Source organism: Mustelus asterias, chromosome 11, assembly GCF_964213995.1.
Source record: "Mustelus asterias chromosome 11, sMusAst1.hap1.1, whole genome shotgun sequence".
NCBI lineage: Eukaryota > Metazoa > Chordata > Chondrichthyes > Carcharhiniformes > Triakidae > Mustelus > Mustelus asterias.
In genome coordinates, this window is record NC_135811.1 from 88,378,105 (window position 1) to 88,398,955 (window position 20,851).

The 20,851-nt window shown below is 46.1% G+C and overlaps 1 protein-coding gene across 1 annotated transcript in view; it reads right to left on the reverse strand.

Moving 5' to 3' along the window:
• Window positions 1-20,851, reverse strand: part of LOC144500642 (neurabin-2-like) — a 275,662-nt gene that overhangs the window by 36,394 nt on the left and 218,417 nt on the right. Inside the window, exon 7 of the mRNA XM_078223903.1 lies at window positions 2,454-2,609. Within this exon, the coding sequence (XP_078080029.1) occupies window positions 2,454-2,609 (156 nt within the window). The remainder of the gene's footprint in view (window positions 1-2,453; window positions 2,610-20,851) is intronic.

The following is a 20,851-nucleotide window of genomic DNA, read 5'->3' on the forward strand; positions in this document are numbered from 1 at the left end:
GCGAGTGAGGCCACACCTGGAGTACTGTGTACAGTTACTTGAGAAAGGATATACTGGCACTGGAGGGGGTGCAGAGGAGATTCACTGGGTTGATTCCGGAGTTTAGAGGGTTGGCTTATGAGGAGAGACCGAGTAGACTGGGACTATACTCATTGGAATTTAGAAGAATGAGGGGAGATCTTATAGAAACGTCTAAAATTATGAAGAGAATAGATAAGATAAAAGCAGGGAGGTTGTTTCCACTGGTGGGTGAAACCAGAACTAGGGGACATAACCTCTAAATAAAGGGAAGCAGATTTAGGACTGAGTTGAGGAGGAACTTCTACACACAAAGGGTTGTGAATCTGTGGATTTCCCTGCCTAGTGAAGCTGTTGAGGCTACCTCATTGAATGTTTTTAAGGCAAGGATAGATAGATTTTTGAACAGTAAAGGAATTAGGGGTTTTGGTGAGCAGGCGGATATGTGGAGCTGAGTCCACGAAAAGATCAGCCATGATCTTACTGAACGGCGGAGCAGGCTCGAGGGGCCAGATGGCCTACTCCTACTTCTAGTTCTTATGTTCTTAGTGTAAAATGTAGCGTCCTGTATTTAGTATACTGTATTTGCTGCTCACAATGCAGTCTCCGCTACATTGGCGAAACCAAATACTGATTAGGTGACCGCTTTACAGAACACCTCTGTTCAGTCTGCAAGCATGACTTCCAGTAGCCTGTGAATTTAATTCTCTGACGCTGATATCTGTAGCCTCGGCCTGCCGCAATGTTCCAGTGAAGCTCAACACAAGATTGAGGAACACCTCAGCTTTCCATTAGGCATTCTTCAGCCTTCTGAGCTCAACCTGCAGTTGAACAATTTCAAATCGCAACGCCATTTTGCTTCCATTGCTTCACACCTTTCAGTTTTTTCTCTTACTCGTGCTTTCTGGCGGCAGCACGCCTGCTCGAGGCATGTCTTTGGTTTTTCTTGCCCCATCACCACTCCCTTTGGCTCTGTAAGACTAACTTCTGCCCGATCAGAGGTCTGCCTTTCTGGCCAGGTCCCAGCCATCCCGTGCTCAAAACCTGTCACATCTCTAACTTTTCCCGGTTTGAATCAGAGGCCGTCAACCCGAAACACGAACTGTGTTTCTCTCTCCACAAATGCTGAGTATTTCTGGCATTTTCTGCTTTTACTTTGGATTTATATCTAGAATGGGTGGCACAGTGGTTAGCACTGCTGCCTCACAGTGCCAGAGACCCGGGTTCGATTCCCGGCTTGGGTCAGTCTGTCCAGAGTCTGCACGTTCTCCCCGTGTCTGCGTGGGTTTTCTCTGGGTGCTCTGGTTTCCTCCTACAGTCTGAAAGACGTGCTGGTTAGGTGCATTGGGCCATGCTAAACTTTCCCTCGGTGTACCTGAACAGTCTCCAGAGTGTGACGACTAGGGGATTTTCACAGTAACTTGATTGCAGTAAGCCTACTTGTGACACTAATAAATAAACTTAAGGATTGGGCTCCTCCACTCAACTGTACCACCCTAAGGTGGCACCTTGTGGAGGCCAAGCAATTCTCCAAAAGGAGAACAAAATGTTCAGGCAGTAATCTTAGACTGCTCTTTGACACCAACTGGGGGCTGGCTACAGAATGGCATCAGCAGAGGGCACAGGAAAACAATAGACCACGAGACCATAAGACATAGGAGCAGAATTAGGCCACTCGGCCCATCGAGTCTGCTCTGCCATTCAAAAATGGCTGATATTTTTCTCATCCCCATTCTCCTGCCTTTTTCCCATAACCCCATATCCCCTTATTAATCAAGAATCTATCTATTTCTGTCTTAAAGACACTCAATGACCTGGCCTCCACAGCCTTCTGCAGCAAAGAGTTCCACGGATTCACCACTCTCTGACTGAAGAAATCCTCGTCATCTCTGTTTTAAAGGATCGTCTCTAGCCTGAGGTTGTGCCCTCTGGTTTTCCTATGAGTGGAAACATCCTCTCCACGTCCACTCTATCCAGGCCTCGCAGTATCCTGTAAGTTTTAATAAGACCCTCCCTCATCCTTCTAAACTCCAATGAGTACAGACCCAGAGTCCTCAACCGTTCCTCATACGACAAGCTCTTCATTCCAGGGATCATTCTTGTGAACCTCCTCTGGACCCTTTCCAAGGCCAGCACATCCTTCCTTAGGGGCCCAAAACTGCTCACAATACTCCAAATGGGGTCTGACCAGAGCTTACAACAACCTCAGGAAGTACATCCCTGCTCTTGTTTTCTAGCCCTCTCGACATGAATGCTAACATTGAATTTGCCTTCCTAACTGCCGAATGAACCTGCACATTAACCTTAAGAGAGTCTTGAACAAGGACTCCCAAGTCCCTTTGTGCGGAGAGACACAAAGAAATGGCAGGAAGGAAAAGGATAATAAAAATGAGTATAATAACGCCGAATGATGAGGGAATGGATAAATCTCTTACCTCCTTGAACTTATGGACCAGCTTTTCAGGATCCATTTCAACAGGCGAAAGCATATCTTCATTCTCTGCTAGATCAAAAACTTCAATTGCCATGTCATTGTTAACGAACATAGGGCTCATCTCTTCCTCCTCTTCATCTGTCGCGTATTCTCCTGTCTGGTGGTGACATTAGGCAGTGTATGAGCAATGTATTTCCTCCCCCACCCCCCTCCACAAAATCAGTCAAAAGAAAACCGGGGGAAGGTTACTGGGAAAAGGATATTACTGAGAGATGGCAGATATTAGACCTGTTAAGCTCCGTCTCAAGCACACATTAGCTCCGACCCGAAGCCTATTCAAGATAAATGAATTTGATAATGGGAAGGCTAAACAACACAGGAGAACAAAGCATACAATGGAATAGGATATGATTCGAATCTTTCTGTCTACTGCACATATTTTGTGGACTTCTTCACTCAGTTCTCTCTGCCTTCCCTCCACACCCATGGATATTTGTGAGAAATATTGTAACTGAAAGGAAATATATTCGTTAAAATTGCTCGAATCAGCCGTTGTCGCTTAACTTGGACTGGAAGACGGAGGTTCAGTGAAGCTTGGTCGCTAGTCCAGCAGAGATGGGCAGTTCTTGCCCAATTCCATTCCACAAGCCACATCCAGTGCTGGTTTCAGAATTGCCGCCACCATAAAGTTTCACACACGTGTTTTTCATGCAGAAAAGGGAAGAGGCAGGCGAGACACACTTTGAAGGACACCAGCACATCTGCTAAGGATCACATCTGTTAAGGACCACACCGCAGGAAGCCTCACAACACCAGGTTAAAGTCTAACAGGTCTGTTTGGTATCACGAGCTTTCGGAGCGCGGCTCCTTCATCAGGTGAGTCACCACCAGGACCACACCTCGATTATCTTTTCTGCACCTCTGGACTAATTACAATTTCAATCTGTGAAACATCTGGACCGGAATTCTCCGGCCGTTCATGCCATGGGGCGGGGGGTGGGGTGGAATTGTCCGGTCCCACCGGAAACGCACCCCCGCCCGCACGTTTCCCACCGAGGTGGGGTGACGTAAATGGGAATTCCCATTGACAGCGGCGGGACCAGAGAATCCCGCCGCTAGCAAACAACACGCCACCTCCCGCCGGCAGGAAACACATGGCCGGGAGGCTGCAGAATCGTATCCGTGATTTCCTTTTACTAGTTGACATCTCAGCTGTGTGTAGCTCATCCTATTCTTGCAAAAATATGTAGCGCGAGGAAACTTCTATATATATATATCTATATAACCCCGGCAATTTATCAAAACTGAATGTAGATCTCAAAGTGAACTGTTTTACCCTACCATGCTAAATCAGAGGTGCCTGAAGCAGCAACCTTACAGGCATGAGTCATTCAATATTAATGAAAGACTTCCCCAGGTAGAAATTTCATTACATTGTCAGCATCAACGCAGGGCAGAATTTCATTTTCTTAAGTGCTCTGCTGTTTTACGACCGCATAACCATTTGTTTTTTTTTAGTGCTTTCAAGTAGGCAATATCCTGTTTCTCCTAAAGCTGTTTAGTCATTTTGACACAATGCGATTGCCGCAAATTAAACAAGGCAACCACGGCAACGATAAGTGCTTGCATCGGAATGGTGCCTTTACCTGTCACGGCCCCCCCCTGCTGTTGCAAAAGCTACCCAATAGATTGCTTCATCCCTGCCAAATGTCTAGAAAAATATCAATTACAAACATTTCCCCATCAGGGAGCTGAATCCATAACAGCTGGTGAATTAATGAAGACATCCTTGAGTTACTATTTTTGGCACAGATAACCAGAAAGAACGACCATTATGGCTCGCATTCTCAGACAGGGAAAGACACAAATGACCAAAGATTGTTCAGTCTATAATCGTACAAAATCACCTTTATAAAGTACCTTTAACATAACACAAACATCCTATGGTGCTTCACAACCATTATCAGATAAACTTTCAGACTGAACCACATGAAGAGATACCAGGACAGAGATCAAAATCTTGCTCACAAGAGGTAGGTTTACAGTGAGCATCTGAAAGGAGAGGTTTATGGAGGGGATTCCAGAGCTTAGGATCCGGACAGCTGAAAACTCAGACAACGAATCTGGATGGGGAAGGAAATCTTTGATGGGCAAGAGGCCTGGATTGGAGGAATGCAGAGTTCCCCCTGGAGCTGGAGGGTAGGGCAGGGCGAGGCCACAACGGAATCTGAACGGGAGGTTAGGGCTGGAATTTTACCGGCACGCCCACCCGAGGCTCGTACGATTGCGCCCAAGGCAACGGAGAATGCCGTTCTGCGTGCCTCGCTCACCCTGAAATCGGGGCAGGCGTGCCAGTAAAATCAGGGCCTAGGTGTTTTAAACTGGAGGCATTTAGAGTCATCGAGTCATAGAGGTTTACAGCATGGAAACAGGCCCTTCAGCCCAACTTGTCCATGCCGCCCTTTTTTTTAAACCCCTCAGCTAGTCCCAATTGCCCACATTTGGCCCATATCCCTCTATATCCATCGTACCCATGTAATTGTCTAAATGCTTTTTAAAAGACAAAATTGTACCCGCCTCTCCTACTACCTCTGGTAGCTTGTTCCAGACACTCACCACCCTCCGCATGAAAATAACCGCCCCTCTGGACTCTTTTGTATCTCTCCCCTCTCACCTTAAATCTATGCCCTTTAGTTTTAGACTCCCCTACCTTTGGGAAAAGATATTGACTATCTAGCTGATCTATGCCCCTCATTATTTTAAAGACCTCTATAGGATCACCCCTCAGCCTTCTATGCTCCAGAGAAAAAAGTCCCAGTCTATCCAGCCTCTCCTTATAACTCAAACCACCAAGTCTCGATAGCATCCTAGTAAAGCTCTTCTGCACTCTTTCTAGTTTAACAATATCCTTTCTATAATAGGGTGACCAGAACTGTACACAGTTTCTGGACCAAGAGCCAGGGATGATGGGTGGGCGGAACTTGGCATGAGTTAGGATACAAGCGGCAGAGTATCGGATGAATTCAAGTGTACGGAGGGTGTAAGATGAGAGACCGGCAGGGGGAACATTGAAATAGTTGGATCTGGAAGTAATAAAAGCATGATTTGATTTGATTTGATTTGATTTATTATTGTCCAATACTCATCGATTGCTGGTTAATAAACATCTTTAACCCGGACACTGGCTTTTGTGAACCTTTGTATTGGCTTTGACGATACCTAGCCTCCAGAGAACCCCGCAACACATGTAGAGAAAGATCAACTTAATACGAGGTAGGTCCATTAAAAGTCTGATGATAGCAGGGAAGAAGCTGTTTTTGAGTCGGTTGGTACGTGACCTCAGACTTTTGTATCTTTTTCCTGGCGGAAGAAGGTGGAAGAGAGAATGTCCGGGGTGCGCGGGGTCCTTAATTATGCTGGCTGCTTTTCTGAGGCAGGGGGAAGTATAGACAGAGTGAATGGGTGAGAGGCTGGTTTGCGTGATAGACTGGGCTACGTTCACAACCCTTTGTAGTTTTTTGCGGTCTTGGACAGAGCCGGAGCCATACCAAGCTGTGATGCACCCAAAAAGGGTGCTTTCCATGGTGCACCTGTAAAAGTTGGTGAAAATTGTAGTGGACATGCCGAATTTCCTTAGCCTCCTGAGAAAATAGGTGAGTTGGTGAATGAGCGTTTAAGCAGCAACTGGGCTGACAGAGGGATGGAGATGGGCAGTATTACAGAAGTGGAAGACAGTCTTACTGATGGGAAAGCTGAGATGAGGAAAATATAGATTATAAACACCTCTGGTTGAGCCTCAGATAGTTGTCAGTATAGGGGTAGTAATCGGTGACCAGAGAAAGAGGTCTGTGCCATGGAACCCAACAAAAAGGTTTCTAGTCTTCCCAATAGTCAACTGGAGGGAATTTATGCTCCAAAGGGTGGATAACAACCAGATAATTTGAGAAGTTTCAATAGCTTTAGTCAAACTTGAAATATTGGATTGGATTTTTGTTTTCAAAGTGGGAATTGGGAGCCGGGAATTTTCCTGACTCCGTAATCCCGCCTCAATTCAGGCAGTGCCCACCTCATCCAGAGGAGGTGAGAACAGGCCCACCACCTCTCGAAGTAGGCCTGAAGTTGCTGTGAAGGTCTCGCTGGGAAAATTAGAAGGCCCATCTCTGTCCACTGGCACATCGGCCCAGTTATATGCATAGCTGGCCCTCACTCTCTCACCCACATTCATGACCCTGCATTCACCCCATTATCTCTCTATACCACCCTTGCCCCTCCATATCACCCATATATCTAACAAAGCACCCATGCCCCCTTCATAGAATCCATGCCCCTTCCAGATCACAGAATCATAGAATCACTACAGTGCAGAAGGAGGCCATTTGGCCCATCGAGTCTGCACCTACTCTCCAAAAGAGCATCCCACCCAGGCCCTATCCCCATAACCACACAAATTTACCCTGCTAATTCCCCCGAACCATAGGACAATTTAGCATGGCCAATCCACCTAATCTGCACATCTTTGGGGAGTGGGAGGAAACCAGAGCACCCGGAGGAAACCCACGCAGACACGAAGAGAACATGCAAACTCCACACAGTCACCCAAGACCGGAATTGAAATCGGGTCCCTGGCGCTGAGCAGCAGCAGTGCTAACCACTGTGTCACCGTACCATTCTTTAATCGACAGTTCAGCCATCTGTTCAACATCTTCAAAAATTTCATTCAGTCAGCTTTAGAGCCTTTGTTAACACAGCTGTGGGGGGATCCATTATGAATGCTTGACTGATCTTCAAACCCATGAATGCAAGAGCTCTGCAGAAGGCTGGTTACAAGGCTCTGGAGGGGAATTTTAGCTTTGTATAATTGAAAGATTTATGTACTTGTAAATATTATCTGGCCTTCAGTGGTTTTCAATGCCTGTTAGTTTATTTGGAATAGCTTGAGGTGTAAAGAGGATTTTTTTTGCATGGGAATATGAATGGTTGTATTTGACTGACATGTTTGTGAGCTTGTAAGGTGGTGATATTTTATTCAATTGAATTTTGTATGTTTGCTGTTTACTTAGAAAGTTTCATGAGCATTTCAAAGACTTGCCAGGGTTATTTTAAAGCTTACTGGTGCTGTACCAAATTAATACTAAAAGAGTGTTTCAAAGCTTCAGCAGATGTTAGGACAAAAATCAATATGAAAATCAAGCCACAGCGTCCCGTTTACATATTCATACTAGATTCACTATTCTGTGGAATGCAGAGGAGCATTTTCTCCACTTGAGAAAGCAATCTAATGCATCTAAACACTTTCACAATGCCAGTCAATTTAACAACCATTTACATTTTAATCAAAAACAGGCGTTAGCTTCTTCCTTCTGGTATTTTTTACACTCCCTGAGTTCTCCTTGTTATAGAAAGTGTTCCATTTTAAGGAACAAATGGACAATAAGTACTCAAGAATGCAAGAAATAGAAGCAGGAGTAGGCCACCAGGTCCTTCAAGGCTGCCCCGCCATTCAATAGGGTCATGGCTGATCTATACTCCTTTTCTGTGCCCTTTCCCCATCGCCCTCTATTCCTCGATCTGTCAAATATTTATCCACCTCCACTTTAAATACTTCTAATGATCCAGCCTCAAATACCCTTTGGTGCAGAGAATTCCAGAGATTCACCACCCTCTGCGGGAAGAAATTTCTATGCACCCCAGTTTTAAATGACTGGCCCTTTATCTTGTAGCTGTGTCCCCTTGTTCCACACTCTTCAACTAGTGAAAACAACTCACCATCTACCCTGTCAAGCCCCCTCAGGATCTTATGTTTGAATAAGGTCACCCCTCATTCTTCTAAATTCCCAAGGAATACAAACCCAGACTATTTCATCTTTCTTGATAGAACAACCCTCGCACCCCAGGAATTAGCCTGGTGAATCTCCTTTGGACTGCTTCCAATGTTACTATATCCTTTTTATTAGGTAAGGAGACCAAATCTGTATACAGTATTCCAGTTGAGGCCTCACCAACACTGCACAATTGCAACAAATCCTCCCTACTTTTAAACTCCAAACCTTTTGCAATGAAGTCCAAAATGCCATTTTCCTTCTTAACTACTTGTTGGACCTGTTTACTAGTTTTTTGTAATTCATGCACTCGAACACCTAGATCCCTCTGTACTTCACTCACCTGCAATCTCTCTCCATTTAGATAATATTCTGCCTTTTGATTCCTCCAACCACAGTGCATGACCTCGTGCTTCCCCACGTTAAACTCTATTTGCCTGGTTTTCGCCCAGTCACCCAATCTGTCTATATCCTGTTGCAAAGTCACAATATCCTCATCACAACATGCCCTGCCAACCTCACGATCCTCACGTCAACTGAATGCATAAGTTCACAACTGAAGCATTAATTCTGTTTCTCTCACTGCTGATGTCGCTCAATCTGTGGTTTGGAACATTTTCCCTTTTTAGTTCAGCCAATATAACTTTTGCAGCTCCCTACTGTCATTCCAGGCCTTGTATTATCATTATATTATTACTGAAAGTACACAGTTTAACTTGGCTTTTCAGTGCCAAGTCTCTTTTGTTTACACGATGGTGTGAATTCAGCGACAGATTTGCTTTGAAGTCACTGACAGAAATGTTGAGGATACGCAGCCGGAACATGGTGTACGTCTGTTGCCTACAGTTGTGGTGGGAGTGTTAGTGCGCTGTACTTGATACTTGCGTCTTTGTGTCGATGTGCAGATTCTTCTTCTACTCATCGAGCTTTGCTAATTGAAACAATAAAATGCCCCCAGCTGAATCACATTGGGCATGACGAATGTTGAAGAACCATCGTTACTTTACCACTAGGTGCCAGCAAAAGATCCCCATTGACACAACATAAGGCTCGTTTGTCACAAGCATGTGCAGTGGCCTGGGGGGCGCGGGGAAAAGAATTAAATCCAAGTGTACTCGACAACCAAATTGAGGCATTTAATTCACATGAGAATACATTTGGGTATAATGCTTTAGTGTTAGCAAACATGTCCCAAAGGTTGGTAGGGAGTACACAAAAGATTTACCAGGATGTTGTCTGGTATGGAGGGTATTAGCTACGAGGAGAGATTGAATAAACTGGGATTCTTCTCCCTGGAGAGACGGAGGCTGAAGGGTGATCTGATAGAAGTTTATAAAATTATGAGGGGCGTAGATAAGGTGAAGAGTTGGAAGCTTTTTCCCAGGGCAGAAATGACAATTACAGGTTCAAGATAAGGGGGGAAATGTTCAGTGGAGATGTGGGGGGGAAGTTTTTTACACAGAGGGTGGTGGGGGCCTGGAATGCACTCCCAAGGGAGGTGGTTGAGGCAGATACGTTAGTGACATTTAAGACATATCTGGATAGACACATGAACAGGTCAGCTATAGAGGGATACAGGCGGTTGGTCAAGGTAGGACAATGTGATCGGCACAGGTTTGGTGGGCCGAAGGGTCTGTTCCTGTGCAGTACTGTTTTTGTTCTTTGAAGTATGTCTCCAATATACAGAATAATGGGAAAATTCATCATGGATCAATCTACCAGATAGCATCACAAATTCCTGCCTGGCTTTCCGTATTTTGGCTACTTTAAGTACTTAAGTTTGCCACCTGCTTTTTTTTCATTATTTTTTGTTAAAATATATATTTCTGTCATGTACAAATGGTGCTGCGTATTCCCTTAGATTTTGCTTTACTATTCCTGGTTGCTGGAAGAGAGAATGGGGATTGCAGCAAACCTGGGCAGTGACAGGATTGTGCCATTTGGAGGCTGGTTTTGCTGCCCTTTTGGAGTGACTGAAAAACTGTGGCTGCGATCTTACTGGCTCGACCCGCCAGTATGTCCAGGGGGGTGGGGTGGGGGGGGAGATGACAGGAGATCTCCCAGTACACTGGGTGATTGCGGCACCTGCGCAATGGCGCCCCAAGAACTCAGCAACCGCCTTTAAGGTGAGATTAGGCTCCGCCCCTCCCCCTGTTGGCGAGAATTGCATCTGGGTTTTTTTTTCACTTAGGTGTTTTACGATTGCAACTGGGAGCTCGCCCAGAAAATCGGTGCGATTCTCTCCCATTTTGACACTAAGAATTTTTACATAATATTCTGCCCAATGCACACATAAGTCATCACATGACAAGTAATCAGGAAAGCAAATGGTATTATGGTCTTTATTACAAATGAATGGGAGCCTAAGAGTAAAGGGGTCTTGCTGCAATTATATGGAGCCCTGGTGAAGCCTCGCCAGGAATAATGTGTACAATTCTGGTCTCCTTACCAAACGAAGGATATAGCTGCCTTAAAGAGAATGTAATGGAGGTTCACTAGGTTGAACCCTAGGCTGAGGGGATTTTCCATGAGGAGAGGTTGAGTAAACTAGGCCCAGAGTTTAGAAGGTGAGCTAATCCTAAAGGACTTTCAAAGGGTAGATGCTGAAAGGGTGGCTGGAGTTCTCCAATGTTGCACTCCCCGTCACTGCTGCCAGTGAGAACGGAGAATTTGGCGCACAACTACACATTCTTTTGACTCAATGTGAAAACTCTCCCTTCCCCCCCCCCCATTCCCACACCGGCCCATCTGTCTCTTGTTCTTAAGTTTGCTACGTCTTTGTTGCAATCTCTCTCAGCTACGGTAGAATAGCCAACACATTTTCCCTCTCTTTGTGTTCTGATGAAGAGCTAAACAGACTCTGTTTACTCTCCCTACGGGTGCTGTCAGACCTGTTGCGTTTTTTCCAGCATTCTCTGTTTTTATCACAATTAAACTACAAGATGCATGTACATAGTCGGTCAGAGGAAGCTCCATGCAGGTCCACACTTATGCATGCTCACAGCTGTAGTGGGTTCGAACACATTTTAAATGTCTCGAAAGGATGTGCGGAAATGTTCGCAACTTCTGAAGATTCAGATCACTGTTTAATTAATTGACATGTGCCCAATAAATCACCTGAACACATTTTACAAGCGGTTTTGCACAGGAATTGAGTTATAACACCAGATGCGAAGACTGAAGGGTGTGAAACCACCTACTGAGGAGATTTCAGTGCTCGGACCAAGTTATACTGACAATTTTCACAGGACAACCCCGTTTGCATCAGTGCAGAGATGATAGGGAACAGCAGTCAAAGTGAGAGAGAAAAAAAACTCATCAAGATGATCTGACATATCAGGGAGGAAGACCAGTTTTTGGATGTAGAGGGCGGCACGGTGGCACAGTGGTTAGCACTGTTTCCTGAGGCGATTTTCCCCACCCTCCCCACCCCACCTCCACCCTGCCAGGGAGCCGGGTTCAATACTGCCTTGGGTGACTGTGTGGAGTTTGCACGTTCTCCCCGTGTCTGGGTTTCCTTATAAAGGCAGAAGAATGGGGATGAAAAAAATATCAGCCATGATTGAATGGCAGAGCAGACTTGATGGGCCCACTAGCCTAATTCTGCTCCTATGTCTTATGGTTCTCCAGATGCTCCGGTTTCCTCCCAAAGTCCAAAGATGTGCAGGTTAGTGGATTGGCCATGATAAATTGCCCCTTAAGTGTCCAAAGATGTGCAACTCAGAGGGATTAGTGGGGTAAATAAGTGGGGTTACGGGGAGAGGGCCGAGGTGGATACTCTGTTGTGGAATCATTGCAGACTCGATGAGCCTAATGGCCTCCTTCTGCACTGTAGGGATTCTATGCAAATTTCCAGTTGTTAAATGAATAAAGAAGGGAAACAAATAAATATATGTATGTACATATAGATATTAGAGAATCAGCAACAGACTTGAATGCCTCATTATAACATCCAACCTCAGCCATCTGTAAAGAGAGAATATCTAAAGTGCAGTGAGAATGACCACTAATATGTCACAATTGTATGGTGTTCATCCACATACATTTTTTAAAAAGGCATTCTTTATATCTTCCCCAAATCATGCAGCCATCCCAGCTCAGAGGCCTGAGGCTGGCCATTCTGAATCAGCTTGAGAAAACAGTCTGGAGATGACTCTCTCACTGACACACCCCACAATTCCTTCCTGTGTCAGGGGACAGTCTGACCTCCATTCTGTGTTCCTATTAAAGCGGGAAGTCAGTGTGATTCCAGGCAGAGATTCAGCTGCGTCACTCTGTGGCACCAGCTGTTAGGGATGGAGTTTCACTGAGCAGGGATGACTCGGGGAACCCTTTAAGAACTCTGGGCCTGTCCCGATTCTGGGATTCCTGACCACATTCCCTGGCTGGCTGATTTTCGGGAAGTGTTTCTTCAGGGTGCGGGCAGGTTCAGTTCAAAAGACCACACCCGGCGCAGCCGACCTGACTGTCTCCATTGAAGAGAGGCATGTCCTACTCCTCTGCAAGTTTCATGGTGGCAGGCCTGGCTTTTCAAGAGCCATGGTTCACGCTTCCTCAGAGCACTCTATAATGAAACATAGTGTGCAAGAAGGGCACACTCAAAAGGTGATTCAAAAGATACTGCTCATGCCCCCTATGCTGAAGTATGCCCCCCCCCTCACCCCCAACACCCTGGTTACTCATGCCCCTTATGCCAGCTAAGCCTCATCTACTCCCATGGTCCTTCCATGCCTAGCAATGCCCCTCCAGTTGGCATGGATGAGTGGAAGGGGAGTTTGTGTGTAGGTGAGTGTGTGTGTGTGTGGGTGTGCGTGTGTGTGTGAGCGTGTGTGTGTGTGAGCGGGTGTGCGTGTAAGCATGTGTGTGTGTGAGCGTGTGTGTGTGCATGTGTGTGTATGCGTGTGTGTACGCGTGCTTACGTGTGTGTGTGAGCATGTGTGTGTGTGAGCGTGTGTGTGTTGTGTGTGTGTGCGTGTGTGTGTGTGTGCGTGCCTGCATGTGTGTGTGTGTGCGTGTGAGCGTGCGTGCGTTTGTGTGTGTGTACGTGCGTGTGTGTACGTGTGTGTGTGTGCGTGCGTGTCTGCATGTGTGCGTGTGAGCATGTGTGTTTGTGTGTGTGTGTGGTGGTGAGGGTTGGTGGGAATTTCTTTTCCTCATTTTATCTGGGACACAGTCCTACAGCGCCGAGACAGGCCTTTTAAACAGGCCGCTTGGACACCCAGCAGCCTCTGTAGCTGCCCTCTGACCCCTTCCCCGATTCGGTTGGCCCTACTCCAGCCCGCAAATGGCACTGCGGCTACTTTCTTCCGAGGCATGTGGGCTGAGCGGGGAAGTTTTCTGACCATTGGTGTCCAGCCTGGGAATGAAAGTCCAGCCCTTGACGGTCAAATGGACTGCATCGTCACACTGCACGGAACAATAAAATTTAATCCCAACAACAACAGCTTCTGAGTTTAAAGCTTCCATTATTTTAGGGAAAGGGCGATATTTTGAAGCCTTGCAGCTCTGTTTTGCTTCAGAAAAAGTTTCTGTGACTGCGATCGAGTAAATCAATTTTGTCAGAAATGCGTTCGGTGGACAAAGGAGGTATTGTGGTTCACACTTTAGTGTTGATAGGATATATTCATCAAGTGACCAGTTGTTATTTAAAACTCTTCATCCATTGGCATTGTAAACAGCGCTTCAGTATCACCCAAGGCTTATCCTTTCTTTGCGATTCAGCAGGCCTTTGTTGTAACGCTAATGATATTCTCAACGTTGAAGAGAATGTCCTTCAGGACAACTCGAGTCAGGTTGGGTCTCTCCTGTACACTGAGCAGCCTGTGATATTTCCTGTCCATTACAGTGGGTGGGATTTTCCTCACCCTCCCCACCCCACCTCCACTCTGCAGCGCAATTTGAGGCAGCGGAGGCAACCCACCATTGGCCAGTGGCAACATCTTCCAGTCCCGCTGCTGACAATGGGTCTCCCCATTGTTCACACCCTCGGCCACCAGGGAATCTGTGGCGGGAGCTCGCAGTCGACAGGACTGGGAGATCCCACCGGCAGGATCAGCTGGACAATGAATGGGAGATATTATTAGGATAGGATCCCTACAGTGTAGAGGGAGGCCATTCAGCCCATCAAGACTGCACTGACAACAATCCTACCCAGGCCCTATCCCCTATTTACCCTGCTAATCCCCCTGACACTAAGGGGCAATTTAGCATGGCCAATCAACCTAACCTTCACATCTTTGGACTATGGGAGGAAACCAGAGCACCCGGCGGAAACACACGCAGACCCGGGGAGAATGTGCAAACTCCACACAGTGACCCAAGGCCAGAATTGAACCCGGGTCCCTGGCGCTGTGAGGCAGCAGTGCTAACTACTGTGCCACCCCATTGGGGTGGCAAGCACACAAGCAGAAAATTTGGGCCACTCCAGGAGGGCAATTTAAACCTACCCCCCAACCCCAAGATGGGGAAGGTAAAAATTCTGAAATTCTCAAATCCAACCCCTGCCCTCCAATATAATGGTGTGGAGATGCCGGCATTGGACTGGGGTGGGCACAGTAAGAAGTCTCTCAACATCAGGTTAAAGTCCAACAGGTTTATTTGGAATCACGAGCTTTCGGAGCGCTGCTCCTTCATCACCCGCCCTTTGCCAATCAGGCTGACCGCTGGGAAAACCGTTGAAAAATTAAAAAAGACATCCTCCCTTTAAACTTGGGAGGGTGCGCAGGGAAACTTTACTTCCAGGTATCCCATCTGTAAATTCCTCCACCATATAACCATTTGAAAAAGGAGCAGAAGGAGGCCATTCAGCCCCTCAGGTCTGCCCCGCCATTTGATAAGATCATGGCTTATCTGTTTGTTTTTCAAGTTCAACATTCCCATCTACCCCCAATAACCACTGATCACCTGAGGAAGGGGCAGCGCTCCGAAAGCTTGTGATTCCAAATAAACCTGGTGTTGTGAGACTTCCTACTCCTATTTTAAAACAGAGAAGGGTCAGGCAACCTCCACCTGCTCTCCGTGGGTGGCAGAATTGTTAATAGCTTTTAAAGTGGCCTCTGCTTTAACACAATTTTTACATTTAAAGCATGGAGATTAGAATGCCTAGATTCGTGAGGTAGGCATCTTTACTGCACTGCTTCAGAGGCAGCAGGGGCTATAGTGCCACCCCCAGTGCCAACAAGCTTACCCATATGCATCAGATTTCCTGCAAACATCTGACCCACACCCCCACTCTGACCCCCCACTCCAACTCTCACTAACTTCAAACCCATGCCGCCCCCGCCACGATGCATGAACTAACAGAGGTCTGAATCCCTCCCCCACAACTCCATCCATGATGTCAGATCTGCCCCATAGCCGCCCCTTGCCAATCCGGCTGACCCCTGGGTAGGAAAACTGTTGAAAAATTTAAAAAAGACATTCTCCCTTTAAACTTGGCAGGGTGCGCAGGGAAACTTTACTTCCAGGTATCCCGTCCACAAATTCTTCCACCATATAACCAAATGAAACAGGAGCAGAAGCAGGCCATTCGGCCCCGCATGTCCGCTCCGCCATTCGATAAGACTATGGCTTATTTGTCTGTGTTTCAAGTTCAACATTCCCATCTACCCCCAATAACCTTTGATTTCCTTGCCGAACAAGAATCTATCCATCTCCGCCTTAAATATATTCAAGGGGCAGCACAGTGGTTAGCACTGCTGCCTCACAGCACCAGGGACCCGGGTTCAATTCCGGCCTCAGGTCACTGTCTGTGTGGAGTTTGCACATTCTCCCTGTGTCTGCGTGGGTTTCCTCCGGGTGCTCCGGTTTCCTCCCACAGTCCAAAGATGTGCGGGTCAGTTTGACTGGCCATGATAAATTGACCCTAGTTTCGGGGGGATTAGCAGGGTAAATATGTGGGGTTACGGAGGTAGGGCCTGGGTGGGATTGTTGTCGGTGCAGACCGATGGGCCAAATGACCTCCTTCTGTATTGTAGGGATTCTATGGATCTATGACCCTGCCTCCACCGCCTTCTCCTCATCGCCAAAAGGGCAAATCTTCATTTTAAAACAGCCGCTTCTAGTTGTTGACTCACCCACAAGAGGAAACATCGTTTCCACATCCACCTTGTCAAAGCCATTCAGGATCTTGTACACTTAAATCAAATCTCCCTCTCACTCTTCTAACCTCCAGTGGAAACAAGCCCAGCCTGTCCAACCTTTCCTCAAAAGGCAATCCGTCCATTCCAGGTATCAATCTCGTAAACCTCCTCTGAACCACCTCCAACACATTTACATCCTTCCTTAAATAAGGAAACCAAAACTGCACATAGTATTCAGGATGTAACCTCAACAAGGTCCTGCATAACTGAAGCAACTTTACTTACGTGTTCAATTCCTCTCGTAATGAAGGACAGCATTCCGTTAGCCTTCTTAGTTATTTGCTGTACTTGCATATTTACACTTTGTGACTCATGCACTAGGACACCCAGATCCCTCCACACCTCAGAATTCTGAAGTCCTTCTCCAATGAAATAATAGTCTTTTAAAAAAAATTCCTCCTGCCAAAGCGAATAACTTCAAATTTTCCCACATTATACTCCATCTGCCAGATTTTTGCACACTCACCCAATCTATCTATATCCCACCCTCTTCCCGACTCCCTGCAAATATTGGGGCTTATGTGTAAGGGAGCTGTATTAGCATTTATATATTAAATTATTAAGCCTGTGTAACCTGAACTGTACAAATGAATTCACCTCCCACAGGGGTAGATCACAACTTTGTGCAATAGTGTAAAAGGGGAGTTGGTAGCCCCTTTTTACACCTCTATAGATTTTTACTTCTATGAAATTTAGTATCACAGTAGTTGTATAGTATCAGAGTATCCCTACAGTACAGAAAGAGGCCATTCGGCCCATCAGGTCTGCAACGACAACAATCCCACCCAAGCCTTATCCCAAAGTATTTAGTCTGCTAATCTCCCAGACACTAAAGGACAAGTTAGCACGGCCAATCCACCTAATCCGCACATCTTTGGAGTGTGGGAGGAAACAGGAGCACCCAGAAGAAACCCACATAGACACAGGGAGAACATGCAAACTCCACACAGATAGTGACCGGAATTGAACTTGGGTCCCTGGTGCTATGAGGCAGCAGTGCTAACCACTGTGCCAGCATGCCGCCCAGTATATTTATATAATATTTATATGTATTTATACAACCAGGCTTTCACTATTGTAAAAGTCATAATCTACTCCACCCACTTGGAGTCTCTTTGCTGTGTCTATGGAGGACTGAGTTCCCAGCAAAGAACATTTATTCTCCATCACTTCACTCACTAACACTTCATTGCCTCAGGAACTCCTGGTGACCCCAAAAGGATTGCCACAGGTCTTGGACAGCACTCTAAAGGAGAAAGTTGGCTGAAGGTGAAGTCTTTCCTCTTCCTTCTCCAGAAGTACCTTCTGCCACTAAGACCAATGGCCGAGTAGCCAGCAGCTGTTTCTCCTGCAGCCTCTGCCTGGAAATCTGGTTACAGATCCCATAATAGTCATGGTGCACCTCAGGTATGGCACACCTGTCTGGCAATTGGCAGGGGGATTGCAGGGAATAATAATCCTTATTACTTCCTGTAAGGGAAGAAATGGCGTGATCATATGGAGAGGTGATCCTTCAGTTGTTGGGCTCATGTGAAGCCTGCCCGCACTGGATTACTCTCTCCCTTCGCCAGTTGCCACTAAAACAAGTTTGAGCCATTCTTATCTGGTCCGTAATAAAGTTGAAATGTCCACAATAGACATTAAACCTGGGGACCCGGGTTCGAATCCCGCCACAACAGACGGTGGAATTTGAATTCAGTATTAAAAATATCTGGAATTAGGTATCTACTGACGACCATGAAACCATTGTCAATTGTTGTAAAAACCCATCTGCTTCACGAATGTCCCTTAGGGAAGGAAATCTACCTGGTCTGGCCTACACGTGTCTCCAGAACCACAGCAATGTGTTTGACTCTCAACCGCCCTCTGGGCAAGTAGGGATGGGCAATAAATGCCGGCCACCCAACGACCCACATGTGCATCGAATTAATAAAAAAAAATTAACAATTGATATCTGGAGTAGGAAATGGTAAATTGTGCTTAAAGTTGCTAAGTATAGAGGGAATCTACTGAGAGTTTTACTCTGTGCATGACCTACATTATACATGACCTGCTGTGTTTGATTTATGATCTTGACACTACTTTTCAAAAGAGGAATTGTGTTCCATTCCACAGAACTGATATTTATCACCCAAAAATATATAAGTCTGAAGAATTCCCCCCACAGAGTTTTCCTGGCAAAGACATTAGCTCTTTTGATTTACTTCCAAATAGCCAAAAAAAAAATTATATTATAACTGACCCGACAGCGATTAACTGCTCTAATTTAAAAAGGTTTCCTGATTCTTCGCAGAGGTTTCTACTGCTACTGAAAAGCCTATTCACAGATGGGCACGAAAAAGGCTGGATTTCCCCTGTCCTTGCCACCCGATTTCAGGCAGTTCCGAGATGGTGACTGGAGAGAATCCCTGGGATTCCTGTCGTTGGGGTTTTCCTTGTGTACACGTCTTCACAGACGCAGGTTCCCACATTCAAAAAGAATAACTAGAATGCATAAATAAACAGCGGCATTGGCTCTGAGCAATGGCAGCACCTTCCTGGAGGCCAATGCTCTGTAAACGGTGGCCATGACGTGGAGATGCTGGTGTTGAAATGGGGTGGGCACAGTAAGAAGTCTCACAACGCCAGGTTAAAGTCCACCAGGGTTTATGTGGAACCACGAGCTTTCGAATCGCTGCTCCTTCACCAGATGAGTGGAGTCCACTCACCTGATGAAGGAGCAGCGCTCTGAAAGCTTGTGCTTCCAAATAAACCTGTTGGATTTTAACCTGGTGTTGTGAGACTTCTTACTGTAAAAGGTGGACCAATCATTTATGGGAGAAATAGTTTGCCCTGCTCAATCTGGTGCTCCTCATCACCTGCCCTGGAGGTGGCGCTGTTCTGCTACGACAGATGTCGAAGGCCTCAGGCAGCAATTTTCCTCCCTCTCCCAGGGGTCACTTTCCCAGGGCAGGTAGGCAGTCAGCCAGAACCACATCAAAACAATCTTAGCTGGGCCAATCCTGGGAAATTTGGTGGTGCCACTGATATGGAAATTGGGCTGTTCCATTGTCGGCCGTGCTAACCTACCACAGCCCTTCCGCCAAGGTGGAAAATCTGGCCTTTCGTGTCTACCGGAAAGGAAACACAAGAGAGAGAAAGAGCAATCCAAAGCAAAGTGGAGATCACACACCATGCAGAGTTTTCCAATCCAACAGCACTCCCAACACCACAAACCTTCACAAATAGCCAGCCGTTGTTATTATTGTTACTGTTGTTGAGAAGGCCACTGTCTGTGACGTCCATCTCGTATGAAAATAATTCTAAATCCTCCAATGCAGTTCAGAACAGAAAATGGAATGATCAGTTGTGAGGTTTCAAATGGTGAATGGAATGAAACATAGAAGCAGCGGAACATGGCATTGCGTCAAGGAGGATTTCGACTACATTTGATAATGAAGGCATTTTCTTTCAGCCTTATTGTGCTCCATGAATTTGAGCTTCTGGGGTTGTCCTTTTGCCACTGCTTAATAATCTGACTCCTCAATGACTTTAGCAACTCCATACACCACGATATGCGCACACACTCAATGCATTAGGTAGAAATTACTACTCGGCAACAGGGTATTCAGCCCAACCGTTTTGATGGTTCTGCTCTATAGTGTTCAGCCCCAATCACATGTACTGCAGTGATCACATGGCCCTTTATCTCTTTAACTTCAACCACCTATCTAATTTATTCTTCAATGTTGAGGGTCTCTTCTTTGGTCACTAATTGGTACAGTTTACAGCCTCACAAAACCAAGTAGCAAAGTTTCTACCATCCTGTCCTAACTCTTACATTCAAAGTTACAATCTCTCATTCTTGACCCCCTCAATTGCTGAAGACAGCCCGTCTCGATTTACCCAATCTCACCATAATTCTCAACGCCTGCACCAAATATGGTGACCCTGCTGCATCACAGCACCAGGGACCTGGGTTCGATTCCCGGCTTGGGTCACTGTCTGGACTTTACACATTCTCCCCGTGTCTGTGTGGATTTCCTCCGGGTGCTCCGGTTTCCTCCCATAGTCCAAAAGACATGCTGGTTCGGTACATTGGCCAGGTTAAACTCTCTCTCAGTGCACCCGAACAGATGCCAGAATGTGGCGACAAGGGGATTTTCACAGTAACTTCATTGCAGTGTTAATGTAAGCCTACTTATGACACTAATAAATAAACTTTTAAAAAGTAATCCAATAATCTCTCTGCTCTAAGGAGAGTCCCAATGGTTTGGTTTTGTATTTTAAGCTTTGGAATACTCTCATCTCTCCCCATCTCTGCCACACTTTTCTCTTTTAAGACACTCCATATAAAAGCCAACTTTAGGGTGGCATGGTGGTACAGTGGTTAGCACTGCTGCCACACAGCGCCAGGGACCTGGGTTCAATTCTGGCCTTGGGTAACTGTGTGGAGTTTA